This window comes from Notothenia coriiceps, unplaced genomic scaffold (genome assembly GCF_000735185.1).
Source record: "Notothenia coriiceps isolate Sejong01 unplaced genomic scaffold, NC01 NC01_scaffold00000339, whole genome shotgun sequence".
In the NCBI taxonomy this organism is placed as follows: Eukaryota; Metazoa; Chordata; class Actinopteri; order Perciformes; family Nototheniidae; genus Notothenia; species Notothenia coriiceps.
In genome coordinates, this window is record NW_011333040.1 from 6,049,739 (window position 1) to 6,063,436 (window position 13,698).

Here is a 13,698-nt window from a genome sequence, read left to right on the forward strand (position 1 = left end):
GTGGGTCTAAGTCTTTGGAATAACATAGGTCACCCTTCACCTCACCAAAGCTGTACATTAAAAAAAATTCCTTGTTTTTCTTTAAGGTTCAAGTAAGAATCCGACTCAGGAGCGCAAATCCACACCGACCCCCAGAGAGATGAATGCCACCAAATCACCGCTCCAAGGTGTTCCAGATCAGCAGACCTACGAGCGCCTGCTGCAGGGTCTAGGGGCTGCAGACGTGTACCGTCAAATCCCCATAGCCTTCGACCCTGCATCGCTGCCCCGGGGCATCCCCATTGACCCAGGTACAGACACAACTTAGATGGAAAACAATGTTCTTGTGACCTGATCAGGCTTCTGCTCCAACAAGTTTGAGCTTTCTTGTCCCTGTCTGTCCCTGTTTATAAAAAAACATCTCTCCTATCATTGAGAACTATGTGCTGTTGCAGTCAGAGTACCGTTGTACAGCACGTAGTCAAAAAAAGCTAAATAAATAAAAGATTCTTGCAAAAAATGTCCCAGTCTGACATTTGAAAGTAAAAGGTATTACTTAGGCCTAGTCTGTATGGCCTGTAATCATTTGGATTTCAAATGACAGACATTTCCTGACAGACTTTTTTTCTCTTCATACACAGCGGCCTACTACTTGCCTCGCCACCTAGCGCCCAACCCAGCGTACCCTCACCCCTACCCCTACCTCATTCGTGGCTTTCCCGACACAACGGCCCTGGAGAACCGCCAGACGCTGCTCAACGACTACATCACCTCGCAGCAGATGCACCAGTGGCCTGCAGCGGCTGCCATGGCCGCCCAGCGCTCTGACCTGCTGAGGGGCCTCACCCCTCGAGACCAGCCCCTTCAGATGCCCTACTCTCAAGCCCCACGTGGTAAGGATAACTGACGTGACAACACCTACTGACATTTGAGTCTTAGGTTGTCTTCACTCTCAAAATGGATTTGTTTTAATTGAACTTAAGACTATCCCAGCACAAACATAAAGATGGAGTTTGCTGGGAGCTGAAAGCGTTGTTAAGCAGCAGCATGTTGCCTGAATAATTGAAATAACAGAATCACCTGTAAGATGAAATATAAAGGATGAAACATGAATGGCCCACATGACCAAGTATCTACCTCTGCAATTCTGGTGGATAATGGATTACTAGATTGCTTTTTTAGATCACACTTCTATATCTTAATATATCTATTATATATTTTGTATTATATCCATCTTATACCTTATCTATTCTTATTTAGCTGCAAGTTCTATGCCAAGCTTTGGTGGCATTTTTCTGGCAAGCAATTGTGGGGAATACTTAGAAGATGCTGAAGGAGGGAGCATTGTGAATTATGGGACAGTTGGTTGTGGTCAGTGTTCACTGAGGCGGCTTTCACACCGGCGCTTTTCCCTTTCCAGCTCCGAGCTAGAGCTTTTCTGGTTCAGCTCCGGTTTCCCTTTTCTGCTCCGGCTTTGTTCACACCACTCAGAGCCGGGATGGTGCTGCCGCTGCTGCGTCATGACGTCACCGTTTACAAAGCTGATTTGCTCCCCAACGGCGCTCACAACAACAACAACAACGGGGGGCTGCGTCGGGTCGATGGTCGTGTTGTTTTTAAAGCAAAGCCAGATTAAATTAAATAACGACTTCTCCAACCTTATACTTTTCAACCTGTGCAGCCCATGTATGGATTCCATCCGATAGCTGCTATAATAAAAAACAAAATGTCTGCCTCTCTCCACAATGATCAATAACAGCGAAGGGATGGTCAAAGTAAGGTACAAATAAACAGAATCACACGAAGCCTGGTTAGTGTTGCCTGACTTTATAAAGTGTGTTTTTTTTAATAAGTGTGTGGTTGCCTTCTAGTCACTTTGTTCAGCGCGCCTGCTTGTAGGCAGGCATGACGAGACTCTTCAGTCGACCCATGTTCAGGGGAGGTGGGTTTAGTTTCCTGCACGCCTCGACGTAAGAGAGACGTAAGCGACGCCGCCTCTTAGCTCCGAAGCTCTTGCTTCTAGACCGACAATTTTTTGGAGCTGGAAGTGAACCGGATTCCGGAGCTAAGGTGCGGTGTGAACAGGAAAAAACGGTACTTTTCAGGCTCGGAGCTGGAAACGCGTTGGTGTGAAAGGGGCATGAGTCATTTATCGGGCTAAGCGTCAAATAAATCTCCATTTGTCCTTTTAATAAACAATTGTATTGTAAAAAAGTTGAAATGCTTTTGAGTTGCAGTGAGTGAGTTTGGTTACGTAATATTCAATTGTAAAGAATTTAAATGAAAGATTAATATATACAAATAACATGGACAACAAAAGCAAGTATTTATAGGAACATGACTTGCATCATTCATTAGAGACTTGAAATGCTTAATAAAGAAGAGGACACAAGTCTCTCCTTCTAGAGTCTCTCCTTCTAGAGTCTCTCCTTCTAGTCAATCCATTATTATCAATCTTTTTGGTGTTAAACTCAAACCATATTTTCGTTTCCCTCATAATATAAGAAAAACCTCAAACCAATTGAAATCAAATATTGTGATGTGGATCAATATGGGAAATGTATTTATCCGTTACCACAACACATGCAGAGCAGCTATCGGGGTCCTTCTATAACTTTCTTAAATGTGTGTCCCCTAGGAATCATCGATCTTTCTCAGGTGCCACACTTACCTGTCCTGGTCCCTCCCTCTGCAGGGGCCACCGGAGGCCCAATGGATCGCATCACCTACATCCCCGGGGGAGCAGCCTCCTTCCCTGGCAGGCCTTACACCACCTCCCCCATCTCACCTGGTACGATTCTGTTCACAACAGAGCTCTCTCTGATAAATGTGTTGCAGTTGTTTTGTTTTTACAATCATTTGTTTTCCCTTTTTCTGTACAGTGCACATGAACAAGATGCAAGGCGCATCTTCAGAGCGGGAGCGCGAGAGAGAGCGGGAGCGCGAGAGAGACCGTGAGCGTGACAGAGAGAGGGAGAGAGAGAGGGACCGGGAACGCGACCGAGAGAGAGATCGGGAAAGAGAGCGGGAGAGAGACCGAGAAAGGGACCGGGAGAGAGAAAGGGACAGAGACCGGGACCGAGAGAAGGGCGGGTCTATGGGGAATGTGGAGCACGCGCCCATCTGGAGACCAGGTGTGTTTTTTATTTTTATGCTTACAAAGAAAGATAACATTACATTAATACAAATCAATGAGGTTTTTATTATGGACATTAATCAAACTGTAGAAGGGTGACTTTACTTACAAAATGACCATTTGTGTATCAATAACTTACCCTTACGTTACCTTGAATTATGACGGAATCTTTTCTTTTCTTCCATGCCCCAATAGTGAACAAAGAATACAACATTTGAGAATTCTTGATGAATTGAACTAAACGGGGGCTAAGTTCAAATTAACATAAGTGTTGGGAATATGTGTTTGTTCCCCTCAGGTACAGAGCACAGCTTGGCCAGCAGTAGCAGCTGCAGTGTGAGACCCTCCTCCCAACCGTACAGCCACCAGCACTCCCCCGTATCCCCTCGCACCCAGGACAACATGCAGCAGAGGCCGAGCGTCCTGCACAACACCGGGGGCAAGAGTCTTTCTGTCAGCGACCACTCCGGCTCTGTGTTTCGGTAAACTAGATTTCAATTCTGCTGACAAAATAGTGATATTTGCCTGAGCTAATTCCTCTCTTAAAAAGGATTTTGATTGTCTTGTTTACTAAGCATGTTTTCTTTGTGGCCTGCCAGGTCCATGTCCTCCGGGTCGGCCCGCTACCAAGGTTACCCTGGCCACCTCCAGAGGACAGGTGTCCCCCCTGAGGCCTACCAACCTGCCATGGACTCGGGTGTAGCCAAAGAGCGCGATGGAGGCAAAAACAGGGGTGGTCTACCCAAGCACATGCAGGACCAGCACGGGCCCTCCAGTAAATCTGAGCCCAAACTGTCCAGCCCAGGAGGGATGTACCCCGGGTCCTACAGCTCGCCTTCAGGCCGGCCCCAGCACCTGCTGCCTCACCAGTCGGATAACCCCCCTGGCCGCGGAGAAAGTGGTACACCTAGTAGGGAAAAGACTCAAAACAAAGCGATGTCCATTCAGGAACAAGAGCTCCGAGCACTCGGTAAGACCACCATGACTGCGGCCAACTTCATAAACGCGGTTATTATGCGTCAAATTTCTTGTGAAACGGGGATGGCAGAGACGGGCTCCCTTGTTGCCAGCAGCGCCACTGATGGTAAGACGCTCTGGATCCCAGGGTCCCCCTCATCACCCAGACCCTCCCCCGTCAGTCTGTGGCCTATTGCACGCTGTGGTGGTTGGCATTATCAAATCAGCCCAATTCATTTACATTATTTTTCCTTCAATGCTATACTTTTTGGCTTTTTTTATTAGTTCTTCTTTACAAACTTAAAGGCCACCAAGGGTGCCCTCTGGAAAATAAGCCTGTCCTAATTGGACCTGACGGGCTGAGATTTAATAAAGGCAGTTAAAAGCATTGATTATTTAATAATTACTAACATCACAACATTTTCCATGAAGAAGATCCTAGGTGTCCTTTAAGGTTTAATTTTAAGAAAGATGTTGGGACATTGAGGCAGAACATCCTTTGCTGCTCATTTTCATTTTCTTTTCGTACAGGATGTGACTTGAATTTTTAAAATGTGGCGCCCCTCCTCCCTCCTATTCGGCTGCTTACTTTAAACTGAATATTTCACCACATTCAAGTGGGCGTGACCAAAAATATTGAAGGCACTTAAAAAGGCATTTCACGGCAGGAGGCTTTTATATCCCATGTTAAATGAGACTGCCTGTAATTCAAACACTTTATACATGCAGTGTCTGTACTTCACTACTGCACTTCTGTCCTGTAGATACTTATATATGAAATACATTTCGCTGAGCACTACTTTGGACAATGACCACATGGTGACTAAGTTGAAAAAGAGAATCATAGTGACAGTCCCGTACATCAGAAGCGTTGAAGCCTTACAAACCACCAAACTGACTCTCCCTGGGGTCCCAGCGCGGCGGTGATGCAGAGGAAGAGGATGGGAAAGGGGAGGGACGTGGAAAAGTCTTTCAGCCATCCAAGGGAAGGGGGGTACTGCAGCTTCTGCCCCCCCAAATCTCAGCATGTTCCTTTTTATGGTTCACTGTAATTTATGCTTTTTTTCTTTTTTCACACATGCCACACACTCAACACATCTCTCTCAATCAAACTACTGGGAGTTTGTCCGTCATGTGGAATGTGATTATTTTATGTTATAAAGAAATGTGTCGTATGACGGGCCTGTAGGGAAAGTGAGACTGCATGCTGATGGGAAGCATACCTTTGAAAACAGACAAGACTGCCGCACAGACTTATTAATGTAGCCCTCTATTCAAAAACTAGTAGACAGGGCCCGAGGGAAATGCAGATTAGTTAAAGCTTTTAGTTGAAATGAACTCTGAGTTTTTTTGTCATTGCCAGCTAACAACAGAAACCACATCATGCTGTCCCTTTAGGGGACTCGTCTGAGGCCCATACAGTCTGCTCAGCTCCACTTACATCATCCTCTCCTGAGATAAATACTGTAGTGCGAGAGTTGTGTAAGAAAACAAGGAAGAAAAATAGGCACAAGGGTTCAACAGCAATTTCACATATTTATGGGTAAACATGAATGGGTGTATCTCGAGTTAAGTTAGTAATTATAGTTTATTTTATCTTAGGATACAGTAAATATATTTATATTCTTCTGGTCTCTAAGGCATGACCTTTTTTCTAATCTGTTGATTGAGGAACTACTATAAATCGACTTCTTCATTTACGAGTCACTGATGCAAAACCAGTCTATTTTAGCCTCATTTCTGGTCAAAGCTTTTTTTGGTCTTCATGCAAAGAGTTCATTTTTGAATATTTACAATATTTGAAGTAGCTTGTCACACACATTGTCATATAGTATGTTTCTGTGAAAGCTTGTCCCGTAGAGCTATCATGTGCAGATGCTACATGAAATGTTTAATTGCAGAACCACCATTTAATCCTAATGTGTGGACAAACACTTTTTGAATCAAGCATGTTTCCCATTGGCTCAAGAACTTGAATTGTGTCACCACGGACTCAAAAGAAAACTAACGTGTGTGTGTGTGTGTGTGTGTGTGTGTGTGTGTGTGTGTGTGTGTGTGTGTGTGTGTGTGTGTGAACAGCTCAACAGAATATGGAGACACACGGTCTGTACCGTCCCCCGTCTGAGGAGAGACTGTCTCCGGGCCAGCAGCCCTCCTCCCCCAGTGTTAAAGGCAGCCAGCGGGTGGTCACCCTGGCACAGCACATCAGTGTAAGTTCCCCAACCACTTCAATACAAACACTACACAATAACAATTTAGATCCTAATATGTATGTCGCAGGTTTCGTAAGTGGCTTGACGTGTTGAAACGTGATGGTAGTTTCAAGTAATTATGATGCTCAATGTGTGAAAGAAGGCGGTGGCCATTATATTTTCTCAAGAACCTTGAAAAGTAAAATTTTGAGGAACTTTTAGTTTATTTAACAGTTTTTAGTTCCTTGCTACTTGATGCTTCTTCACTACAATACAACTGCGAAATATTGTACTCACTCTATTACATTTATTTTACAGCTTAAATCACTTTGAAAATTCTTATTCAGATTAATACTTCAAAAATATAATCAACACATAGGTTAATAATTGTATTAAAGGTGAAGAGAAAGCTTTATTGATCTCTTGGTGAAATTCAAAAGCCACAAAAAAAAAAAAAAAATCCCTCATTTGGCATTTCTGTGGAATTACTACTATTACTGTTTGTAAAGTAGTACTTCACCGATAACAGAGTATTTCTACACTGGTATTGCTATTTGTACTGAACTAAAGCAATGATGCAATCCAACATTGTCCCATTTCTGATGTGGATGTGTTTACTCCAACAGGAGGTGATAACTAAAGACTACACCAGGCAGAGCCAGCAGCAGAGCTACCATGGCTCTCCTGTCCTGGACCTCACCCGCCCCCCCAGTGCCTCCCAGCTCCCCCCCACCTCACAAGAGTTGGCCCAAGGGTCCCGATATCAAGAGGCCCACTGTGGAGAACGCAACAGAGACAGGTAGGAATCAATGCGAAACATAATCATTTTGGAACAATAAAAAGAACTGTTAAATGTATGGGGTGGGCAATTCTTCTACTTGTTCCTTATCTGATTACTTCCCTCAAATATAACCATTTGTATATCAAAGGGTCAACCTGTGTTACCTTGAATTCTTGATGAAAACGTGCCTCCATGGTGAATTAAGCAGGAGGGAAAAAAGGGAAAAGCCTTTATGAATTTAAAAACTGCTTTTTACAAACTCACACAACTCATGCAGAATAATGCATGTGTCTTTGCTCACTGCTTCTGAAACATGCATCTTGGCAAGAACAACTGCTATTTATAATCCTTCCATTAAACAGTGCTCACTATTAGAGTAGCACGCCTGCTCAAGGTCAAGACTGTTTATGCAGAAGTGTTTCAAATATTAAGATTTGAGCAGAACATGAACCTTGATGTCCATTATGGAAACAACTCATTCATCTGTTTGTCTTGTTGCAATCCTTAATGTAATGTATCTGTTTTCTCTGCAGGTCTCCTCCTCAGCCCAAGACTTCCCCCATCAGTGTTTGTAACGATGGCATCGAGCCGGTGTCTCCTGCTGGAGCCAGCTCTGAACCTGAAGTCCAGGGAGGGGCCTCGTACTGCAGCGAGCAGGGGGAGCAAGGGTAACAGCGCTGTGGATTTACACACAAACGGCTACAAAACTATCTTTCAACATGTCCACTTTATAATGGGCTTATTAGCTTGGATGGGATTTCGATTAGCAGGCTGAAATGTAGGATCTTTACATAGATAAGTGTTAGAATAGTTTTTTAATGCTACAAGACAGGGAACATCTATTTCAATAACACTTCCTTTTTCAATTCAGCCATATCGCTCAGATGTCTCTGTTGCATTGAGGTTGAAGATGGACCTAATGGGCTTTCAGAGAAGGATGCTGATTTCATTTTTTTTTTTAAAAGGGCTCTATTTATCGTGTTTCGTTTTGCTAAGCCTCTCTTAGAAAGCTTATGGGAGGGGCTTGAAAGTGAGGAAGTTTCCTGTTTAGTTCCATCGCTGCTTTTTTTTTCAATGAGGAACCCTCGACAATCCCAAATCATCAAATCTTTATCTCATTTTGTCTCTCCTGTCTTGTAGAATGGGCTCCCGCTCCCCTCCGAACACCTCGCAGCCTCCGGCTTTCTTCAGCAAGTTGACCGAGAGCACCTCGGATATTGTGAGGTCAAAGAAACAGGAGATGATTAAGAAGATGACGGTGGTGGGAAATGACGGTGATTTCAGTAAGTCTGACTTCAGCACAGGCAACAGTGCACAATTCAAAATATGAACAAATAATGGACTTTTAATAAAAACAGCCCGTTGGCACTTTCAGATGCTGGTCAACCAGGAACAGAAATCTTCAATATGCCAGCGTCAACAAATGCAGGTAATGTTTTCAAACCTCATCTACAATTATATTGATTTATAGTGAGAGAATTGCCTTTTATGAAACACAACAGTGGATGTACTGTATGCAGCATAATCTGTAGCCTAACAACCTGGACTTTACCGCATGAGTTGTTTAGTTGCAGTGCTTTGCTTGCTTGAAAGAAAAACTGCTTACTACTGCAAAAGTACTTTTAATGCAAGGAGCAAGCTAAATTACCCCAAAAAGGTAGCAGTTTCCACATCCCCGCCCTTATCCTGGACATTGTTTAGCTTAATAACCTTCCCGACTGCTTGTGTTTACAGTAGAGCTTTTGTACAGAAATAATTTGAGGTTCTAAGGTTCTGTGAAAGGTGGCGTTTACACAGGAAATGAACTTGACCTGCGTCATCAGATGACACAGATGAGTTCATTGCCTGGGCACTTGTGACATCTGATACTTGCAAGACTTCCGAGACACATTCACCCCTTGGTTTATACCCCTGCACCCTCTCTCCCTCTAACCTGTGTAACACTTCCTCCTCCACAGGACCTGTGGCCCCCCGCCCCCATCCAGCTTCAGAACAACCCGGTAACTCCATAGGCCTGGAGGCCATTATAAGAAAGGCCTTAATGGGCAAATATGACGATCAGCCTGAGGAACGCTCTCCCTCCAACCTGATGGGCCCGGGGGGGGTCCCTGCAGCCGACGGACGTGGTGAAGACTTCTTCTCACAAGGTGCAACCCCCTCAGACATTTTGTATTTTAATGTCTCCTTCACGCCAATGTATTCTTGCATGTGTTTTTTTCCAAGGTGCAATCGAAGGCTTTCAATTGTTTCTGTGTTTGCCCCAGCTTTGTATCACATATTTTAGTTTCTTACAACTAAGCTGAGATCTTTAGTCAGTGACCTATTGGCTGTTAAAGGACCCCATCGCAACTGTGTCTTTTCTCTCAAAGCAACATAACATAGCTCAACACAGAAATAGTTTTGCACTGGATTGTAACACTGAGGGTTCAAGCTGTTGTGATCTTTGTGTGCAGGTGGTGGAAAGTCCTCAAAGGGCAGCGGGCGCTCTAATGGACGCAAGGCTAAATCTCCAGGACCGGGTCTGTCGGGGGGGGAGAGACCCTCCTCCGTGTCCTCAGTCCACTCTGAGGGAGATTGCAACCGAAGGACTCCTCTAACCAACCGCGTGTGGGAGGATCGGCCTTCATCCACAGGTAGAAAACCCCCCCTCTGAAGACTCCCTATTAACTCATTGACAAATATTTGCAAGGTTATTTTTGTAACACTTGAAAAGTCAAATCTAAAATTGAGGTTTTAGATTTCAAAAATAAAAAACTAAGAAAACATTGTAAACTATTCTAACCTCACTTATATGTTGTAACGTTGCTTGGAAAGAGGAAAGTGTCCTTAACTCAGCATAACAATTCTGTCCTTCTGCCTTTTGCAGGTTCGACTCCATCTCCCTTCCCCTGTAATCCGTTGATAATGCGTTTCCCCAGCGGGACAGTGTCCGCCCCCTCCCCCTCCTCTGGTCAGCTGGGGGGCCCGGTGCCGGGACCTGGACAGGGCCGCTCCTGGGAGGAGGAGCCCAAGCCTCTGCTCATGTCTCAGTACGAGACCCTGTCTGACAGCGAGTGACCGGGAACCTATCGAACCACAAGAACCTTCTAACAGTCAACCAACGCTCTGCTGCTGAAGACACACACACACCCACACACACACACACACACACACACACACACACACACACACACACACACACACACACACACACACACACACACACACACGCACACGCACACACCTGCAAACCTACCAACACCATTCCACTCTGCATTTCCTCCTTCTCCGTCGGATCATGTCCTTCTCCTAACACACAACGAGATGCAAAGCAGCGAAGAGCTGAGACACTGCTGCTCAGTGTGTGTGTGTGTGTGTGTGTGTGTGGGGGTGTGGGGGTGTGGGGGTGTGGGTTTGCACTTACGTGTTATGCATTCACTCCAGGACTACCCTAAAGGACAAATCACTTTTTTTCTCTCTTTTTTTTTTTTTACTTTACTACTTTTCCTCACTGGCCTTATCAATATAGACACATTAACCTGCACCTTCTGGGTGTTCCGCTCTGATGTGCTGACACTTGTTGTGGAAGGGACCCCGGGGTCGTGTTGTTGGTCTGTCGACGGCCCCTGTCGCGCAGATCTGACCTGAGAGCAGCGGCCCCCACATTGAGGACCCTCTGGAGTTCTCGCGGTGTCCTCACGGTGCAGGCGGCCTGTGCTGCCACTACAAGAACACGTGCGAGGCGACGGGAGGAGAATCAACATCTCGTTTTTCTTGTTTCGGTTCTTTGTTTTGCTTCTTTAAATTCAGTCAGTCCAGTCCTGTGTTTGGAACGTGAGCTGAGACCGTTAGTACATTTTGATGGTGAACTTTTGATGGTGTCATTTTGTTGTCTATTATCTGCAATGATGTATCTTTTTTGGGGCCGGGGTGGGGGGGGACAGAGATTGTTATGCGGGGAGGGTCATATCATTGGTTTACAGGGTAAACATGCTGTTCATTGCTGATGTCGTCATTAGGGGGGAGGGGGGGGGGGATCCTGAGGAACAGTAAAGGCCTGTTGATCTCAGGCAAGGGGAGAGATGATTTGCCAGACGGATGGCACTGAAACAAGTGACACTTTCTCACTGTTTTTATATTAATCATGTCTGTGTTTGTTGAACGTTTTTTGGATATTAAGCACTTAGTAGTCAGTCTGTTCACAATGGCATTTTTAAGATTCAGTTTCCTGGTACAGGTGCAAAATGGACTCAAGAACAGCGTATAAATCCCACTGTATCTTTTAATCTGTTTATTTTGGTCTTGCTACCGATATTCTTTATCGCTCCCACACTCAAAGCGACAATCACATTTTAGTGAACGAGGACTAAGCCGCTGCGAGCAGGTGCAGACCGACCTTAAAGCTGCTTAAAGGTGAACTCCTCAGCATCACTTTGGAGTTTGCCTGCATTAAAGAGAGGTGAAAAAGCCATCTTTCTACAACCCTTGGTCCATGGCGGTGTCAGCTTCAGCTGGCCTGCTGCGATCCTGTCTAGGAGCTGTTGTGACGGTCTGACCTCTGACCTTTTACTGCCTAGAGGGGGAGCTGAGACCCGACTCCTCACCCTGGCAGATTTTGTACAGTTATGAGATATTCCTAGTGTTAAGTGCCATTTATTTTACATATACAGTACTGAAGTTACCAAGTGACGCACAATTTTTCTTTTAACCCCCCATGACAGTTAATACTGTCCAAGCAGGGAATTATGATAAAGCAAAACCGGAAAGGAAAAATGTCCTCTTTTAAAAAAGAAAAATTAAAAAAAAACGTTTTGTGTGCATTTTTTCTTTACTTCGAAATCCATCACAGCCTTAGCTTTGAACTCTTTCACTTATTGGATTCATCTTCAAACTGATGCTGTGTCACAGCTAACCGGGCCATGTCATGCTTCAAGTGTACTTCATTGCATCTGCTGTGTTTGTACTGTTCAGAAGAAGTGGGGGGGGAGGCATTCAAAAGCATTCTGGTTGTTTTATGTAACACGAGTTGACATGTTGTCACAGTTTACTGCAGCATTGTAAAGGTCGCCCTCTGTGCAAATGATGTGTGAAATGTTTTCGGCTTGTGACTTTGCGCAACCAGGGACGAACTCTGTCCTCTGACTGAAAAACTGCAGCGATGACAGTGAGCTCGGTCAGTGGTTTAGGAAGATTTACCTCTCCATCTCTCGCTCATTTTCTCACTGTTGATTCTCACAAACGGGACTGTTAAAGGACTACATCCTCTTCCTCCTTCATCCCACCTGCCACACCTGCAGAAAGCTCAGCCATCTTTTCGGCCTGTTTTCATTTTCTATCAAGACTGAAGGAGGGTTTTAAATTTCAGCAGGCATGGCAGAAAAACAGCCAGGCTTTGTACATTGGTTTCTGCTCGTATATCATTGATCCACTGATGAAATTGAAGAATGTGATGGTAAACAGACTAAGCCATATCCAGCTGTTCCCTAAACTGATGTCGGACTAAAACATTGTTTTTAAAAGTATACTGAAACAAATTTTAACATGCATCCATTTGGTTCATTGTTCTTACAGTTTGTATCAATTTCTGTCTCGTCACAAATCTCAAGTAATCATTCAAAACGTGAAGAGACGGAGTTCAATTCATGATGTGTTCCCTGGACTGTCAAAGGGGGGTGGGCGGGGGATCGACATAAACAGTACATTGTTCAACCATTCTGTGCATAATGATTTTTTTTTATTATAACCCACTGTATAATAGCAAGGATTGTATATAAAACTGAAGAGATGTAAATATTTATGTGGCTTGCTTCAAGGTTGGTATTACAAAAAATTAAAAAAATTAAATAAATATTCACATGGTTAAATTCTACATGCCCACCAGCAAGCTTTGTGGATAGCAGTGTAAAATGAAAAACAAAAAAGACACTGCCTTAATGTTTAAATAAAAAGCTTATTGCCATTCATGGTCTCGGCGTCGTGTTATTTAATGCTCTGTGTTTTTTTTATTGGATTTCTGCAGTCACACTTTTACTTTGTCCACTTAGTCATTGTGGAACAGTCTAAATCAGGGGTGTCAAACTCAATTTCATCGTGGGCCACATTAGCATTATGGTTGCACTGAAAGGGCCGGTTGTAACTATATAAATATACATATATGAATACATAATATGTATGAAATAATGTACTATATTATATTATTGCCTCTGCATTGGATTATTATCGGATAGGGTAATAACTTAACTAGCGGAAGTCTAGGGCAAATAATTGCGAGTCTCTTCAGTGCGCATGTCACAAAATGAGATGCATTGTGGGACATATAGTTTATGGGCAACATGCTTCTGTAATATAGGATAAAATAAGATGGACCTTTAAAAACAGGCTCAGGGCTTAACAGGTTAATCCCCGTGGGGAAATTCAGTATTTCAGGCCTGTCTGTCTTTCTGTCTGCCTGTCTGTCTGCCTGTCTGTCTGTCTGTCCGTCTGTCCGTCTGTCTGTATGCCTGCCTGCCTGCCTGCCTGCCTGTCTGTCAGGCTGGCTGGCTGGCTGGCTTAGCCCTGCAGGACAGGTCAGGTACCACAAGGGGGCAGCACAAGCATAGTTGTTTGTAACGGTTATATTTTGAATGTGTTTTACACAGAATTCTGAATACTTTCCTTATTCATCTTAATTATGC

The 13,698-nt window shown here is 44.2% G+C and overlaps 1 protein-coding gene across 1 annotated transcript in view; it reads left to right on the top strand.

The window, feature by feature from the left end:
• LOC104950346 (nuclear receptor corepressor 2-like) overlaps positions 1 to 12,985 on the top strand; it is a 40,665-nt gene extending 27,680 nt beyond the window's left edge. Inside the window, exons 15-28 of the mRNA XM_010776857.1 lie at positions 87 to 290; positions 621 to 872; positions 2,618 to 2,770; positions 2,862 to 3,113; positions 3,414 to 3,597; positions 3,715 to 4,085; positions 6,152 to 6,282; positions 6,891 to 7,063; positions 7,579 to 7,713; positions 8,186 to 8,328; positions 8,421 to 8,474; positions 9,004 to 9,192; positions 9,499 to 9,678; positions 9,912 to 12,985. Of these exons, the coding sequence (XP_010775159.1) occupies positions 87 to 290; positions 621 to 872; positions 2,618 to 2,770; positions 2,862 to 3,113; positions 3,414 to 3,597; positions 3,715 to 4,085; positions 6,152 to 6,282; positions 6,891 to 7,063; positions 7,579 to 7,713; positions 8,186 to 8,328; positions 8,421 to 8,474; positions 9,004 to 9,192; positions 9,499 to 9,678; positions 9,912 to 10,102 (2,612 nt within the window). The 3' untranslated portion in view covers positions 10,103 to 12,985. The remainder of the gene's footprint in view (positions 1 to 86; positions 291 to 620; positions 873 to 2,617; positions 2,771 to 2,861; positions 3,114 to 3,413; positions 3,598 to 3,714; positions 4,086 to 6,151; positions 6,283 to 6,890; positions 7,064 to 7,578; positions 7,714 to 8,185; positions 8,329 to 8,420; positions 8,475 to 9,003; positions 9,193 to 9,498; positions 9,679 to 9,911) is intronic.
• Positions 12,986 to 13,698: the final 713 nt, after the last annotated feature.